We start from the raw sequence: 18,770 nt of genomic DNA, 5'->3' as shown, positions 1-18,770 counted from the left end.
CTGCCATAGGGGCAGGGTCAGAACGGGGATGGTGGGCAGGGAGACATTGGTGGTTGGAAAATGTGCACTGGTGGAAGGATGGGTGTTTGATCATTGTATGGATGAATCTCAAACATGAAAGCTTTCTAACCATCTCATGGTAATTCAATAAAATGAAACAATAAAGATTGACATAATATCAATTCTCATCTAAAAATTGGAGGACTTGCTTTGTTACTTAATAATAAATGAGCTAAAAAAGTTGTCTATACAAAATAATGTCCAGATACATAAACTGAATACCCCAAAATTCTATTGAAAGTGATAAATTCATCTCAATGTAAGTCTACAGTTTTTTTTTAGTTCAAGTGCTTATTTATTTTCTGCTAGAGAAATAAAGTAACTGGGTTATAGCCCTTTGATAGTCTGGCAATTCAGATGTAGAAATTAAAACTTAATAGGGAACAGTTAGAGAGAAAGTTATCTTTAACTTTAGTAAAGATTCACCCACAAGCCTCAGCCATGTAGAATTACTTTTTCTACATAAAATAATCAATTTAGATAATGAAAATCCAATTTCAAGTTTAGGAAGTCAACTATAATAGGATAAAGCACTAAAAGCAGAGACATTGAAACTAAATTCTGACATACCTATATTGCCAAGCTGCTCATTATTCTACAGATTTACCCTTAAACCCCACAGGCAAACAATGCAATGTCTCTTTATAGAATCATATGCAAGGAACATTAAAAAAACCTAAGGCATGGTCAAAATAATGACTAAAAACTAGAATCATCCTAGTGGTTTCAGAGCTAAAAATTGGTTTCGTAAAAATCCTATTTGCTTCTTTCATTTCTGTAGCTGAAGATGTTGCATTCTTAAGTTAAAGATGATTAATTTAGAAAGTTGTATTTTGTTACTCTCTACAATTTTACTGTAATTAAAGGCACTGTTTAAATTGAACTGGAGAGTAAACTGGAAAGCAAATCGATTAATTTTTAATTCTAATACCCAGGTTATTCGAGTATACATTCTAAATAAAATCCGTGAATGTTATACCTGTGCTAATTACAGCTAAATTTTAGAATATGTAGAATATATAACTTATCAGTTATCATTTTAAGTAATAAAGTCACATAAGATTATTACTGAATACAACAAAGGTTTAAGGTAAATGATTCAATCTAATCTGATACACAAGAAGTATCCCAATATTTCAGGGAAAGATGTTTTTCTTTAACATATTTAAACTTTAGGAAAATGTGGAGAGATATTAAAAGTCTGTATTCTATTTCATTCATTATACATAGACAGATCTCAGAAAGGAAAGGCTATTTCTACTGCCTAGAACTTCTCGAAATTTTCAATTTTATAATAAAGTGGCGTCTAAAAACATTATCAGGACTGAGGTCAAATTCAGCAGAGGAACACCCTTTTTTGCATGGGTAAAGAATGGATTTGACCTGCAGCAATGCAAAACACAACCAAAAAATTTAAATCATGTTTTTTGACTGAAACAATATATTCCAAGAAGCCTACATATACAATTGAGGGTTTGTCTATAATTTTGTTTGTTTCACGTCTCTTTTTATTTATCCTTTGTCACACTAAAGACACAGGAATTCAGATTCATCTTATGCTTCCTCATCATTTTCATTCCTTCTTAATTTCCATAAATAATACACTAAAAATGTATATAAAATACATTTAGATATTAGTGATTGGCAGCAGTTTAAAATTATATCACCAGGCAAATGTGTTATCTGAAAGTATGCATTAAAGTGGTTTGATTATATGAAATAGACTTAAATGATGCATAGAAGAAAAGATCATTTTGCTCCATTAAGAACAATCTCTGATAACATATTAGGCATGAAAGAAAACAAAAGTGATGGCAGCAAAAATGTCCTGAGCCACAGGGTTGGAAAATGAAGCAAGAAACTGTCATTGAAACTGCTATAGTTCTTTTAAGAAGACAATAAATCTTGTTGCTATCTTAGTTAAATGTGTGGTTCAGTTGAGCTTTAAATAGAGTATTTTCAAAAGAAGAGTTTCTCTCTTAAGATAGAATAATCTTAAATAAAAGAATGCTAAGAACAAAAGAAAAACAAAAACAAAATCTTTAAGAAGAAAATAAATATATCATTTTTTACAGAGACATGAAATAAAATCAATGACTGGCATATCTAACTTTGAAGGAATAAGGAGCTATAGTGGAAAAGTCTAAAGCAAATATAAAGTTTGAGTCTCTTGCCGGGGCCGGGGCCGGCTCGAGCTCTGTCGAGAGTTGACCCGTGAGGCCATGCCTTTGCACAGCCGCTTTGCTGCTGAACGAGCAGGATCCAGAACCAGCTATATGACTTGGGGTTCCAGCGAGTGCTTGCAGCCATGTTTCCAGACTGTGAACTAAGCTTTTGCCCCATGCAAGCTAACGGAGGAAATATCCTTCTTCCTTGGTTTTCCTTCCCTCCGGGAGGAAGAGGTATGGTGTCCGCCATTTTATGGGACTTTTAAGCAGGTATGAACTTGGTAGCGCGGTGGAAACAAAAATGCGCTTGCTTGGGAAGGCTCGGGCTGGGGCCGGTGCTGGCTCGAGCTCCACCAAGATTCAACCCGGGTGGCCATGCCTTTGCAATGCCGCTTTGCTGCTGAATGAGCAGGATCCAGAGCCAAGCTATATGACTTGGGTTTCCAGCGAGTGTTTGCTGCCATGTCTCCAGACTGTGAACTAAGCTTTTGCTCCATGCTGCCTCAGGAAGGGAAATGATTCAATTTCCAACTTAAATCTCCCTGGACCTAGTTACTAAAATACAGAAATCCTAAAACTGAGCGGCCGCTACTGCGGCCGCACAACTTCGTATCTCTTCATTCTCATCAGTGGAAAACTAATTATCAAATATTTCCCTGTCAATAGGGCCATATTTTGGGGGGATAAATTCCAACAAGAATAGTGAGTTCTGTGTTGAAACTCCAACAACAATAGTGAGTATTGTGTTGAAATATGGAATGTAACAAAGTTAAAGAGAAAAGGAAATGAAATTTTTCAGTTATGTGGGGGGGTGGTTGGGGGTGTGTGGGATGTATACTGGATTTTTTTGTTTGTTTGTTTTCTTTTTGGTGGTGGAATATGGGCACTGGTGAAAGGACGGGTGTTTGAGCATTGTATAACTGAGACATAAGCCTGAGGAATTTGTAACTTTCCACATGGTGATTCAATAAAATAAATTAAAAAGAAAAAAAATAAAATAAAAAAATAAAACAAATATAAAGTTTTCAAAGATATACGTTTGATATAAATTTAAAATTAGACTGTACAGATAATAAATAATTAAATTGAATTTGTGTAAAACTGGGAAGAATGTGTTTTCCATTTAAAGACTATAAACTACTTAAGCTTAATCCCTAAGGACATTTAATGCTTTTTCATCTCTTAAAAAGCTCTCTTATTTAAGTTAGTAGTCTTTATAAACAGTACAAAAATATTTTGTAGTTTAGTCTATATCGAAGGATCCAGAAATAGAGCAATAGTTGATGTTGGTGGTATGCTGGTAACACAAATGCAAAACTCTAAACCTTTAAAACATTAATGAATATGATAGGTTTGTAGTTGTCATGTAGCACAAGAAAAGCTGGTGACTACTGAGAACGGAAGTTCTTGGACTTTATGTCAATAGTGCATCTACTACACAGATTGAGATGGTGGCCTTTCAAGGGTGTTAATCTAGAATAATGACAACCTAAATTTTTAGGTCGCCAGAAACTTAACTTTTCATCAGAAATCTTTATTTTCAATTTGAGACCAAGAAGAATATAGAAAACAACAATCCTATTATGAAGAGTCAATGTAACGCTTTCTAATAAATATTTATATTTAAAATAAGATTAAATTTATAAACACATTGAATGAAAGTCTAATAGTTGCAGTGGGAACATTCATGAATAGATGTGGGAATAAACCTCGTAAAATAAGTATTCTTTATAGTGCTTAATATCACTATAGGAGCTTCTTCATCTAAGCCAAAGATGATAGGAAGAGCAAGAAATAAAATAATTTTCTGGCACAAATTTTCTTTCATGGACTGAAGCGACACAGCGGGTAGGACGTTTGGCTTGCATGCGGCTGACCCGGGTTCAATTGCTCTGTCTGTCTCGGAAAACCCGGCAAGCTCCTGAGAGTATACTGCCCACACGGCAGAGCCTGGCAAGCTACCTGTAGCGTATTCTATATGCCAAAAACAGTAACAACAAGTCTCACAATGGAGACATTACTGGTGCCCCCTCGAGCAAATTAATGAACAGGACGACAGTGCTACAGTGCTAATATACATGTTTTTTAATATACATGTCATTACTGCATTGTCTGGGGCAGAAATAAATCTGTAGCAGCAGAACAGGTACAAATTAAATCCTTCCAAAGAAATAACTTTTTGACAACTAACTACATATGATTTCTCTAGTGCATTTAGTAATCATCCTGTTTTTAATAATTTCATTTTATACTATTTCCACTACAAACTAGGAAAGGAAAATATTGACGAGTGATTCACAGTTTTATATGCTGATATATGATGGAAAAACATATCTTCTCATCTCAGATTTTACGTCTATGTATAATTTGAGAATAGAAATCAAACATCTAAACAGGTTAACCAATATTCTCTTGGACTAGAAGAAAACGACTGACAAAAAATAAATAAAAGGCTGAGTAATTGGGTCTAAAACCTTATGATTATGACAAGATTACAGTTAAACTTTTTTCCCTTTTTTTTAAATTTAAAGGGTTAAATGGTTTGTGTCACAAATTTATTTTTCTGGTTATATGAGCAGAAAGTGTTTTGTATTTTTAAAAATATCAAGTGTAATGAAAGCTATTTGGGTAATGGGTAAATACATTTTTCTCTTTCTTTCTTTCTTTCTTTCTTTCTTTCTTTCTTTCTTTCTTTCTTTCTTTCTTTCTTTCTTTCTTTCTTTCCTTCTCTCTTTCTCTCTTTCTCTCTCTTTCTTTCTCTCTTTCTTTTCTTTCTTTCTTTTTCTTTCTTTCTTTCTTTCTTTCTTTCTTTCTTTCTTTCTTTCTTTCTTTCTTTCTTTCTTTCTTTCTTTCTTTCTTTCTTTCTTTCTTTCTTTTGTTTTTAGGCCATACTGATGGTACTTAGTGATTTCTCCTTACTCTGTGCTCAGGGATCACTCTTGGTGGTGTGCAGGGGTGATACATGGAGTGCGAGGAATCAAACCTGAGCCTGTTGGATTCAAGGAAAATGCCCTACCAGCTGTTCTATTGCTCCATCCCTGGATAAAAATAGCTTAAAGATAATGTTATGCTTTCGCTTCATCACATTTATTAAAATGGCATATCTTTTACAATAATGATATTCTACATCACTTATTTTTTTAAATATTGTCATGTGACAAGTTTAGGCTACCATCTTGATATACAGAAACAAAACCTAGCTATTTTAATTTCATATACACACATGTATGTATACATAAGCAATACTTTATAAAATCTAATTGTGAGATATTTTGTTAGCTGTTCCACATAATTAAAGCAGCCAAATTAAATAAATACTAGGAAACAATGACAGGTATGTCATACCTGTTTTAAAAGAGTGTAGTTGGAGCCATCAGTGCTGATTTTTCTGATTTCATGATGATCAGCAAGAATTAGAAAAGGTTCTTCATCTAAAGGCCAAGACAAACATATGTTAGATTTTTAATATTAATGGTTTTCAATTCTGTTTATTTTCAGTTCAGTTACTGTTACAATGTAATCTCAATGTGGAACCTACTGATTGATTAACATATTAAAAAACACAAACCGTGCCAATCACCTCAGCTGGTAATAAAAAAATGAAGCAGCAAAATAACCGGGTAGTACTTAAAAGTCTTCCTAATTTTATAGACATCTCTTGCTCTCTTTCATTTTTTAAACATTAAAATTGTCTGGTTTATTTGGAATATTTATAAAATGTCTGTTACTACAATATGATTTTTATTTTCTTTTGTTTCCACTTGGGAGGCCACACCTGTTGGTATTCTAGGATTATTTTTGGTTCTGAGCTCAGAATAACTCCTGTCAGGGCTCATGGGACCATATGAAATGCTGAGGTTTGAACCAGTGTCACCGCATAAAAGTAAGGTGCCCTATTATCACTCTGACTTACAAATCTATTTTATAGAACTATTGTCATATTTGCTTATATTTTTAGTTGATATATTACTTTCTTCCTTTGTTCTTTAATGACAAAATAAGAGTACACAGGGTATGAATTTATGTTTTAGAATACTCTACGTCAAATATTAGTAAAAAGTGCCTTTGCTTGTTGAATACACCTTTCCATAAGTGGACACAGTGCTCGTAATATACAATTTCAGTCTTCCTGTTGAGACTAAAAACGTATCTCTGAACAGCTGAGTTCTGAGCTAAAAGGCTGCTACTCTTGTCAACATAATTTTAAGTATAGGAATTAAAATGCAGCTAATTATGTTACACTTAAGTACTTAGGGAGTCCTGCTCTTTGCACTTTAAAAACTAAAACCATAAACGTTTCATAAGAGAACATAGAAAAACATCTCATTGACATATTTCTTAGAAAAATATTATCTGTGACAGAAAAAAAGCATAAATAATCCAGGCAAAAATAAATGAGTGGAACTAAACGAAACTGAAATCTTCCGCAGAGTGAAAGAAACAAAACAAAATGACAAACTGTGGATTTGGAAAAACTTTGCAACCATGTGCTTGATCAAAAATTAAAGTCATAAATACACACATGCATCAAGTTCTCATGCAATTTAAAATAATAAATGATAGTCTGATTTCAAGTGGCCAAAAGAACCAATTTGGCACTTTTCCAGTGAAGATGCCCAAATGCCCAGCAAACACATGACAAGATTTTTGAACATCATTATCACCAGGGGGAAAACAAATCAAAATCACACTGAGGTATCATTTCACACATAGACATTATCATCAGAAATACAAGATATAGCAAGTTCGTTCAGGATGTGGAGAAAAAGGAACAGTTGTATATTGTTGTGGGTAGGGATATAAATTGGTACAGTCACTATGAAACAGTTTGATTTTCCTCAAAAACAAAAAGTAGAATGGCCATATCATTCTGCAATCTCACTTCTGAATATATACATATGTGTATATGTATATACGCATATGTGTGTAAATATAGAGAAAATAGAAACAAGATTTCTGCACTTTAAAAGTATATTGCTTGCATTAACGGTAGTCAAAATAGGTAAATTATCAATTAATATATAAATATGCATTTTATATGTTGATACGGAATGAGATGAGCATATACCATTTAAAAAATGGAACATTATACAGCCATGAAAATTGAAAATGCTGCCATTTGTGACAAATGGGGAGTAATTTTATGACATTATGCTAAATGATGCAAGTCAAAAAAGGCAAATACTTAATGATATCACTTATACATAAAACCTAAAATCAAGGAACTTGTGAAGTAGTAAAATGATGGTTATCAGGTTCTAAGAAATGGAATAAATGGGGATATGCTATTTAAAAGTATAAACTTTTAGATAGAGGACAAATATTTCTGAGAACTTAATGTACTTCATATAATGTAGATGCAAATACTATGCTGCATACTTAAAAGTTACAATTGAGGGCTTGAGTGATAGCACAGCAAGTAGGGCATTTGCCTTGCACGTGGCCAACCCGGGTTCAATTCCCAGCATCCCCTATGATCCCCTGAGCAGCGCCAGGAGTAGTTCCTGAGTGCAGAGCCAGGAGTGACCCCTGAGCATCATCAGGTGTGACCCAAAAAGAAAAAAAAAAGCTACAATAGGAGCATATCTTAAAAGTCGTCACAATGAAAATTATTTTAATAATTTTCTCTTGCAATGAGATAGTTAACACTATGGTGGCAATTATATTTCAATACAAATATGCCAAATCAATGAACTCTGCTTTAAAAATAATACAGTGTCATAAGGAAACACGCCTGGCCTTTCTGCAACAACAAAAAATTAATTAAAAAATATGTGACTCAGGAATACTGCTTTGTCTCAAACTTAGCATTAGTTTCCAATTAGTACCAATGGAAAACAACCATAGTACCTAGTACAAGACCAAATTTGAATAATTAGCATCCATCCCTTCTATATGCTCCTTTATGAAAAAAAAATAAAACAAAACATTTACTGGTTTTGAGATGTGTTTGTTCGTATGTTTGTAGTCACACCATACAGTGATCAGTGGTGACCCCTGGTTCTACATTAAAGGGTCACTCCCGGCTAGCTCCAGAACCATGAGTGGTGCTGGGAATTGAACCAAGCTGCCCACGTGCAAGGCAAGCCCGTACTTGGTATATTATCTCTTCAGCCCAAGGTTTTGAGACTTTTTTTCTTAATTTATTTTCCCGTATTGCTAAACGTGGGACTTAGTGGGCAGTGCACCAAGCAAAGAAAAGTAGGTTTGGAAAGAAAAGAATGTACATCAAAAACTGTGCAAATTTGTTTGTAAAATATACTCCAAGAATAAGTCAATATGGAATAAAAATTAAATAAAAATTAAATTAGTAATTTTCTTTATTATTATATGTATGATTTAAAACTAGTTAAAATTCATACAAACAGGAACATTTTTGGTATTCATTAATTAAATTAGATGAGAGAATAAAACTTTTCTGGGAGGTGGGCGGCAACCAATGGTACTTAGGTCTCACTCCTGACTCTGTACAGGCATCACTCCTGGTAGTACTTGAAGGACCATATAAGGGGCCATCGATTGAACAGTGTTTGGCCATCTGCAGGTTAAGCACCTTACCCATTGTGCTATCTCTAAGGCCTCACAATACGTATTTTAAAATGTTTTTACCTGCATTCATCTATGAAAAACTAGTAATGCTATTTAACTCATAACACTCTAAAACAGAAAAGAAGAGTGACATAATTTTTCTGACCATTTAAAAATCACTATTTTACATTCCTTTGGATCATTTGTATGTCTAATTTTCTCTTATGATAAAATAATTTTCTTAATTCTCTTCTTACATTTTATTAAATTGCCTGATTTCAAAAGTCAAAACATTATTCCGAATGAACAAAACTTAAAAATAACCCATGCAAAAAAAAAAATAACCCATGCAACTTGGAACAAATATTTAAAATATTTGATTCATACAAATCACTGTATAAATTCAAATTGTCTTATATTTCTGATTACTAGTGTTGTTATCATTATAATTTTATTATCATTGCTTTTTTTTCTTTCTAGTATGCATGTATAAGTGTGTCTTACATAGAGGAGAAAGAAAAATAGTATTTCAACAATGCAACAATAATCTCTTTAACAGTCTTAGCCCCACCTGCATCTAAGAAGCTATAATTCAGCAGAAAGCAGTACTAGAAATAGCTCTGTTTACTTCTGAGAACTTTTAAACTCTAGAAAATACTTAATAATTCAAGTGAGTAGGATGCGGTGATATTTCAAATACTGCAGTTTGTAGGCAGCACACACAAAATTGGGATGACAGATCCCCATGTTATGACTGTAGGGAAGAATTTTGATTTCTAAGAAGCAGCTAGGAGGAGAAAATTCACTAGGAATAACTATAAAATAGGGTATCCATATGTGTAACTGAGTTTAGATCTGTGGAAAAGTTCAATTCAATACCTGAGAGTGATTTGCAGCCATTTGGGTTATCGGGGTGAATTTCATACCCATCAGAACAGAGGCACTTGTAGGTCCCATATGTATTGATGCATTGCTGGCTACATGGAAAGCCCAAAGAGCATTCATCAATGTCTACACATGTTTTACCATCATCCTTCAGTTGGAATCCAGGCCAGCATTTACACTGGAGAATGAAAAATTAGCATAATCAATTCATGTCATCGTCACCATGTTTTTGTAGTGTATATCTCTTTTGTATAATTCAAGCAAGAAAATCATTTAGAGTATATAATGATAGGTCTTACTGTGTCCTGGTGATTTGATAAGAATTACATATATTATGTGAAGTTAACAGTTTAGAAGTCTCCAAAATATCTTCATTTAACTTAGGTTTGCAAGATTGTACAAGTTAACTGCTACCACTAAACACATGTCATAAAAAAAATGCAAGCAAAATAGATAAACTGATTTTTTTTATATTCCTTTTTCTATCACATTATATTCTCTCCAGGAAACTTCTTTATGACACTTAACCCTGATGTGTATTTTTAAGGATTACTAGCATTTACCTTACATATCATTTCATTAAAGCATTTTAGAAAGATATGATATCTAAATCCTCTTTTGTCAATTGATAAGAAATATATGGGTACAAGGAGGATGATGTGTAGATAAAACCAGTAGGAGAGTTGAAACTCTAAAATTTATCATATCAAAATTCATTGATATTTGTAGATGTGATCAATTTACAGTTAGAATCATGTTTTCTGTAAAAGTGATCAACATAATTTCCCATGAGTAAACTGATTCATATCATCGAATATTTTCTTCAGCATTATTCCTTTGTTCTCTATGTCACTCAACTGAGGATATATAGTAGATACCAATATATTTATTCTGAATGTAATAGAATCTTTTTTTATTTGCCTTTGTATATAATGAAGTGCTTTGTTGGCTATAGACCTTTGGGTTTATGGTCATCTCAAAGTAGAATATTCAAATTATACATATAAAAAATGAATCTATAATTGACCGTATCATCATAGTCACATTAACATTTATTGAAATAGTAAGTGGCCTTTGAATAAAACAATCTGTAAGAACTGAGTAGGCTATTAACTCAAAAACGAACTATAGGGAGGTGGAAAAGTAACAGTAGATACTTGCACCAAGGCATTTGCCTTGCTCTGCACCATACCCAGGTTCAATCCCCGGCATCCCATATAATCCCCTTTGCCCTATTAGAAGTGATACCTGACCTCAGAGTCAGGAATAAATCCTGAACACAGGATGGTGTGGTCCCAATAAACAAACACAAAACAAAATCAAAGGAAAAAAAAAGAAACTTTAAATTGTCAAGAAAATTTTCCAAAGGTTATTAATAATAAGCATGTCAAATTTTATGTCTGCATGAAAATATATAATTTAATATAATTACATTAAATTATATATATAATGTACATGTAAATTATGTATATGTAAAATAATGACATAGCAGAACTTTTTTCAGGAAAAATGTTCATTACATGGATTTGCATTATCAACTTCACTGGAAAGTATTTAGAAAATACTTGTGTACCTTCTCTAAGACCGTGCAGTTAACACCAGAAATTTTCTAATAGTCCTTAGCAGTTTTACTGTTTTAAAACTCCAGAATCTCTAGCAAGTCAGAATATAAAAGCAAAAGTCATAGCTTAGATTATGTCTCAAAAGTCCCTTGTCATATATTAGCCTGTGATGAATTACTTTCCTTGAAGACTCAGCCAATTATTCAGTTAGAAAGTAAGGGAGTTGGCATTGCTCCATTGCTCGGAAGGAAATGTAAGACATGAAAATGTTAACCTAAATGTGCATATAATAGTAAGTTTTGTCATATTTATTTTGACATAGTTTAAAGATAAATCATCTCAAAAAATTAGAACTGAGAATGCAAGAAGTAACTACTACAAAGGACTGAAAATTCGAACTTGTGATCATGCTGTTGGTTAAGTCAAAGATCCATTTGTAGATACAAGATAAAAAGTTGAATTCAAGACATATTTTACGATAAATGAAAAAAATTTGTGGAACATTTTCAATTACTCTCAAAAAGAATTATAAAAGCAATAAAATGTCTGCATTTTAATGAAATTGCTGAAAAATGCTCTGAATAGCAAAGTTTAGATTTATGGAACTAACATATTCAATTGATGAAAACACATTTGAGAAGAAATTAATTTATTTAATGCAAATTTGCTGAATTGTATCAAACATTCATATGCATAACATTAAATTAGAATGTTTATGGCAAGTTTTTAATATGTTCTTAATTAAAAATAAAATTATAATTTTATCTCTATTAACTTTTCCCAAAAAATATTTGGTACCAAATAATAAAAATATGTGAAAATTTCTACAAGTATAACTTTCAAAATACTGAAAGAGAGAAAATAATTGCCTTCATCTTTAAAGATAAAATAATATTATTTATTTAAAAGAAAGGCTATCTTCAATAATTAAGATTTTATACAAAATTATGTATATTCAATGTGATCTTAATACTTCTATCAAAAACTATTTCAAATTTTGATATTTAGTCAGAGGATTACCCTCTTGGTATTAAGACTTGATGATTGGAAATAAGATCTGATTACATGGAGCTGCCCAGGCTTTGAAATGCTGATGGGCACCTCATCTGAACCCAAGAGTTTTGTTAGGCCTTGAAATGTTAAAGTGCTTATAGTGCAGGTATAAAAAGAAAAATTTTTAAAAAAAGGCCTTGCTATGCTTGGGGCAACTTAGGGCAAAGGTATTGAAGGCATATGATTTGACTCCTTGACCTGTCTTCCCAGGCCTTACATTAATTTTTATAGAGAAGTATATAGCTACCAGAAAGATAATACAGTTGCCTAATCTTACTTTATTACTTTCAGAAGAAAAAATTCTCTGAAGTGATATTTGATAAATATTATTTTATTCGTACAATATAATTTTCTCTCCCAGAAGTACATTCATTTGTGCATGACAAATCGATCTTTCTATCAGAATAAGATTGTTGCTGTAGCTTAATAATACTACTCCCTTTTGGACAGTTAAATGTAGTGCCTTTATTTTATAGCAAATGTGCAAATAGTTCACAGACCATAACATCTAAATTTTGGTTTTGTAAGCAATTTATATTTGAAAATTTGGAGTTAAAATACTTGTCCTATTATGATATCACAATAATAGGTTTCTGGATCATTTCCTCCATTTCTTAAATAAATACACCCATCATTTAAATAATGTTCTCCTAAAATAAATAAGCATTTTGTTGGACAAAGCCTTTTTTCCTCTCCATTTCCTAACAAAAAACTATCATAATATATGTGTAAATATAACTTTGCTTTATCTGGATCACAACCAATGGTGCTTGGGATACAATCCTGGCTCTGTGCTTAAGGATCAATGTTGTTAGGGCTCTGGGGATCGTCTGCTTTGGTAGGGATTGAACATGGTGGTAGGGATTTGCTCCGTTTGGGAGCCAAGCTCCCTACTCACTGTACTATTGCTCTGACGCCTAAAAATAGCATATTTGGATGTAGGTATCTCAACATCATTTGTACATTACACACTTTGGACCTGTGTATAAATTTTTTTTTATTATTATAGTCTAAGTATTTGTATTTGTCTTATATCCCCTAATATATGCAATGCTCATTAATTTGTCATGTGTCCTTACTTATTGCTTGATTGGTTTGTGGGCAGGGGTTTTGAGCGACCTCAGAGTTCCTTAGGGGCTACTGTTGTTCAGTGCTCAAGAATGATTCCTGGCAATGCTCAGGGAACCACATGTCAGGAATTCTAATTAGGGTAAGCAAGAGAAAAGGCAAGAGGTTTAGCTCCCATATTCTTCCCAGCCCTATGCATATATAATTAAGGAACATTATTCACTGCAATTCTCTCAAATTACATATATGTGTTTACATATATATGCATCCAGATATACTTATGAGTGATTAAGTGCTTTTGTCTAATCGAAACAAGAGTTTCACTTCATTACAGTATTCCTTCAGAAGAGTCAAGGGAAATGCTAATACTTAAAGTGTATAAATAAACTATTATTTTGTATAAGAAATCTTAGAGGGCTGGAGCAAAAGCACAGCGGGTAGGGCGTTTGCCTTGCACTCGGACGACCCGGGTTCGATTCCCAGCATCTCATATGGTCCCCTGAGCACCGCCAGAGGTAATTCCTGAGTGCAGAGCCAGGAGTGAACCCTGTGCATCGCCAGGCCAGGTGTGACCCAAAAAGCAAAAAAAAAAAAAAATCTTAAAAAGTTGGGGATGAAAACAATAGTACAGCAGGTAGGACACTTGTCTGACATGCAACTGGCCCCAAGTTCCATCCCCAAAATGCCTATGGTCCTTTGAGCCTGCCAGGAATGATCCCAGAGCATAGAACCAGGAATAAACCCTGAGCACTGCTGGATGTAGTCCAATCAAAACAGAAAATTAAAAAAAATAATAAATCTTAGAAAACAACACATAATATATTTTATATAGTTTTATTGGTAACATCTAGTTCTGAAAAAAATGTTTACCAAATATGTTTTTTGGAACAAATACTTCTTAAATAGAGGTATTTAAAATGTACTCAAATTCATTTTTGATATTGTGTAAAAAGGTTATAATTTGATATTTGATAATTAATACATTTTACCACGTGAACAACAGGATGACAGTGATTCAGTGATACAGTGGTATAGATACAGATCCTATATGAAATACAAATTTATTATATACTTTATAATGTATACTATTTCACATGCAAGGGATATAAAATGCATATTTACTATTAACATAACAAAATAATTACTTATAATCTATTAATTAAAATTTCAACTAGGTATCAATAATTCTATGATACATTCCTTGATTTTTTCAGAAAACATTTCTATATTGATTATATGCAAGTCTCCAATAATATATTATCTGTTTCAATTAGTTTCAACATGTTTACTGTCAAAATTAATTTCTTGATGCATACTTATCTTATTAAGACTGTCCTAGATAATTTTAATTCTGTTCTTTCACCTATAACAGTGTTTGTGAATAAGTGCATGTGTATTTTAATCCTAAATTTTACCCAATTCTTAATAGCACTATAGCACTTTCCTGTCATCCCATTGTTCACCAATTTGCTCAAGTGGGCACCAGTAACTGTGAGACTTGTTGTTACCTGGTTTGGCATATCAAATATGCCATGGGGAGCTTGCCAGGATTTGCTGTGCAGGCAAGCTACTGTGAGTAGCTTGCCGGGCTCTCTGAGACGGAGGAATCGGAGGAATCGAACCCAGGTTGGTCACATACAAGGCAAACGCCCTTCCTGCTGTGCTATCTCTCCAGCCCTTAATAGCATATTCAAATTAAGAAACTTACACTAACAGAGTTTGCAGTAGTATTACCTGAACTGGCATAACAACATTTAAATTAAAATTTAAATGACACTTTGTTTCACTTTAGGGTCACACCTTGTGGTGCTTAGGGCTGATTTCTGGCTCTCAGCTCAGGGCTTACTCCAGCCTTTACTCAGGGGACCGTATGCAGTGCTGGGGATCAAACCTGATCACCTGCGTGCAAAGATTTTATTTCTGGAAATTTTTATTAAAAATTTAAAATTATTTGGCTGGTTGAATTTACAATTAAATAGAACTACTTTGTCATAAAGTGTCAAGTGAAAGAATATACCAGAAGTTGGTTAAGATTCTTGACAAATATGCAACGTCCATAGATATACAAGCTGTCTGCTGTGAGTTCTGATCATTACAGAACTCAGCAGAATAACATCGAAGTTTATACAACTCAAAATGGTATAAAGATGCCTATGTGGTTTATATGAGAGTTGGGGTCTACTTAAACATACTGATTTTCAAATGAATCACTTATATAATTGATATTGGATTAAACATTACTTAAATTTGAAGTACTTTCCTTATTTTCTCTCCGTTCCACATACTAAAACATGTTTTCAAAAGTTCTTTGTCAATCAATTTCATTATTTCATTAGTGAATCACCCTTTTCCAGAAAGTAGCACCAATAAGAACCAATTATAATACCGGGCATGATTTATTTGGTATACCTCCAACCATTCCCAATAATTCATGTGTTTTGATCTTTTCTTCTGGTTTACATGAAAAATATTTCAATCTCCAATGTGTGATAAATAAGTGATTAGGCTATTCTACCTCAGGGATGCATGAGAATGAAAGATGAAATGGGAAGTAGAGTTGCATGCATATTTATACAACTATTAGCATAGCAATATATCCCCTAAACACTTTTCTTAACCTGCTTGTATATTCCCTTATGTTCTGATATAGTATATTAAACATATTTATTTTGTTTAGTTGCATTATTCTCACAATTTTATGCTATAGAACTATTAAGTCTTACATTTTACAAGTTTATCTAAAATATTGATATCTTTTTCAGTTTGTTTTCAGTTTTTGGTTTTTTTGTTTTGTTTTTGGTTTTGTGTCACACTTGACTGTATTCCAGGTTTACCCCTGGCTCTCAGCTCAGGGATCACTTCTGGTGGGGTTGGGGATTCGTTCAAGATGCCAGGGACAGAACCCAGGTGTGTAAGGCAAAGGCTTTGCTACTCTACTAATTCTCAACCCCTTAATATTGATACTTTTCAGCATTACAGTCATGTTAAATTAAATAGATTTTATTATCTCAGATGCTAAGGCAAAATACAATTTGCTATTTCTGAATACATACCTTATAACTTACAGGAAGGTCCTGACAATCTTGGGTACATCCGCTGACTTTCTTACTAAGACATTCATTTATATGGCAGTTTCTCTCATCTGAACCATCACCACAGTCATCTTTATTGTCACAAAGCCCTCCATTGGGAATGCACCTGCCATTTTTGCACATAAAAAATGAACTGTTGCATGACTGTTCTGGAAAAAAGAAAATAAAACAAATGGAACATAAAGGGCATGCTGTTATTTACTACCAATTGTTGAAAGAATACACAAATTTTGAACTTATGTACCAAATGTATAGTAAATATGATATATTTATAATGTCTTATATAATTATTTTATTTATGCATAAAATACAAAACACCAAGGGCAAACTGTACTCTCATGCTCAACATTTGTTACAAACCTAGATTGAGCATGAAAATTAACAATCAAAATAAGCACTTAATATAAAATTAATGAAATGTTTTATCTTCATGGATATTGAAAAAATTATTTCAAAGGTGTACACAATTGACATTTTCACTAACTTGTAGGTGTCTGACAAATTATATGTCACTAAAAATAAGAATCTGGAGTAATGACATGTTATTAATTTCTTTTTCTTCCTGAAAATACAGCATTGACATTTTTAAGTCAGGATATAAAAAGGACATATGTAGTCCAAATATAGCTTTGGAAGGTAGTTCAGATTTTGCATCTACTCATAACCTGATGACATGAACATTATTCATCATCATACAAAATAAAATATAGCATATTAACATGCAAATGAAATGATAAAAAAAGAAATTTGTTTTATTTTGAAATATAAGACAGTGTTTCATTCAGTCTTCAGAATAGCAAAATAAAAAATATATACCATTTGGCTATACATATACTATGATATGCACTTTATTTCTACAAGTAAAAATAATAGTCTTTTCTGAGTAAACCTTAATTTTTGTTTTTAAAGTTTCAAAGACAGATAGATGGGTGCATTCACATAATATAATATAGAGAGAAATATATTTCTGAAGGTGTAAAAAATATGAAGTTCATTGCCTCAGATCTTCATATTTTTGTCACAGGGCTAAATTTCTAAAAGTTGGTCTAAAAGTTTACTAAGATCCTACATGGTAGCAATAAAACATCATATCGTTAATTACCCACCTTTATTTCCACATATTGAAAATTAGAGTCATATTTGTGCAATTAACAGAAACTTAGAATGCGTAAAATAGTAAATCTTTTCTTTACCTGCGCTTTTGCACTTCAGGTTTAAAGGTGCCTCATCAGAATGGTCAGTGCAGTCAAAGTCTCCATCACATTGCCATTGATTATTTAAAAGGCACCGTCCATCAGCACAACGGAATTCTTCTGCACTACAGCGCCGATATTCTAGAAATAAATAAATTCTAATTCACCTAATTCATCTAGTGAATAGTCATTAATAATAAATTTTCATTAAATTCTCTAACCAATACTACACCTAATTAACTATCTGGGCCACTGTGTCTACTGTAGGAAATGCTTCTATCATTCCTCTTCAGACAGAGATCATACTATCAAGAGTAATATGACTGGAAACAAGAGTCAGGGTTCAGAAGATAAATTTAGAAACAAGGTACACATTAATCTAAGTGTGAAACAATGCAACCCTTGAGCACACCTTTTCTGCTCATCTAGTATTTATAATCTAAAATTTCCCCTTAGAAGAGCGAAAAAATTAAAACAAGTCAATAGTTTTTAAGCCTAAGTTTTGTTAGCTGTACTATTGGAACATATGGATGAACTGACTGAAAGTTCTGAGGCTGATTCTCATAAGTTCTAGTGCCGTGTTTGTCTCAGGAGCCGTTAAAATGTAAAGAAATTGTCAATTTATAGAGCAATAAGCACAAAAAAAATGGTTGTAATTATCCTAGATATTGATTTTGGAGGTATTAAAAGGTTTTGTTGATATTATAGAATTAGCTCATAAATTATTAATATGCATATCTATGTCTGAATGTAAGAAACATTTTAATTTTTCATATTATACTTTTTTAGATTTTCTCCTAAATTTGTTACCAATAAAAACGTTATTTTCATTGGAAACTTTTTGTAAATCCGAATAAGTACTTTACTTTAAAAGACAGAATCAATTTTTATGGGTTAAAAGTTGATAAACTTTTAATAGAAAATTATTCAAATAATAGATAAAAAACTAAATTTTCAAAAATATCCTATTTCCATAGCATTTCTTTTCCCTCTCTCTTTCACTCTCTTCTCATCCTCAGTCAACACCTTCGTGTCTTATAGTCAAACAGCAAAACTTTATTTGCATTGTTTCTAATATTATGTTTTCTCCCATAGACAGCACAATCCTGTCTCCTGTCTCACCTTACTTGTCTTCAGGTCACCTCTGATTCATTAATGTCT

The 18,770-nt window shown here is 32.6% G+C and overlaps 1 protein-coding gene across 1 annotated transcript in view; it reads right to left on the bottom strand.

Moving 5' to 3' along the window:
- The window catches only part of LRP1B (LDL receptor related protein 1B), a 1,943,003-nt gene that overhangs the window by 290,789 nt on the left and 1,633,444 nt on the right, over positions 1–18,770 (bottom strand). Inside the window, exons 54-57 of the mRNA XM_055124030.1 lie at positions 17,610–17,750; positions 16,378–16,565; positions 9,636–9,819; positions 5,574–5,659 (exon numbers count right to left, since the gene is read on the bottom strand). Of these exons, the coding sequence (XP_054980005.1) occupies positions 5,574–5,659; positions 9,636–9,819; positions 16,378–16,565; positions 17,610–17,750 (599 nt within the window). The remainder of the gene's footprint in view (positions 1–5,573; positions 5,660–9,635; positions 9,820–16,377; positions 16,566–17,609; positions 17,751–18,770) is intronic.

This window comes from Sorex araneus, chromosome 1, assembly GCF_027595985.1.
Source record: "Sorex araneus isolate mSorAra2 chromosome 1, mSorAra2.pri, whole genome shotgun sequence".
Lineage (NCBI taxonomy): Eukaryota > Metazoa > Chordata > Mammalia > Eulipotyphla > Soricidae > Sorex > Sorex araneus.
Note: the sequence above shows the minus strand (reverse complement) of the source record. Positions and strands in the feature narration are given on the sequence as shown.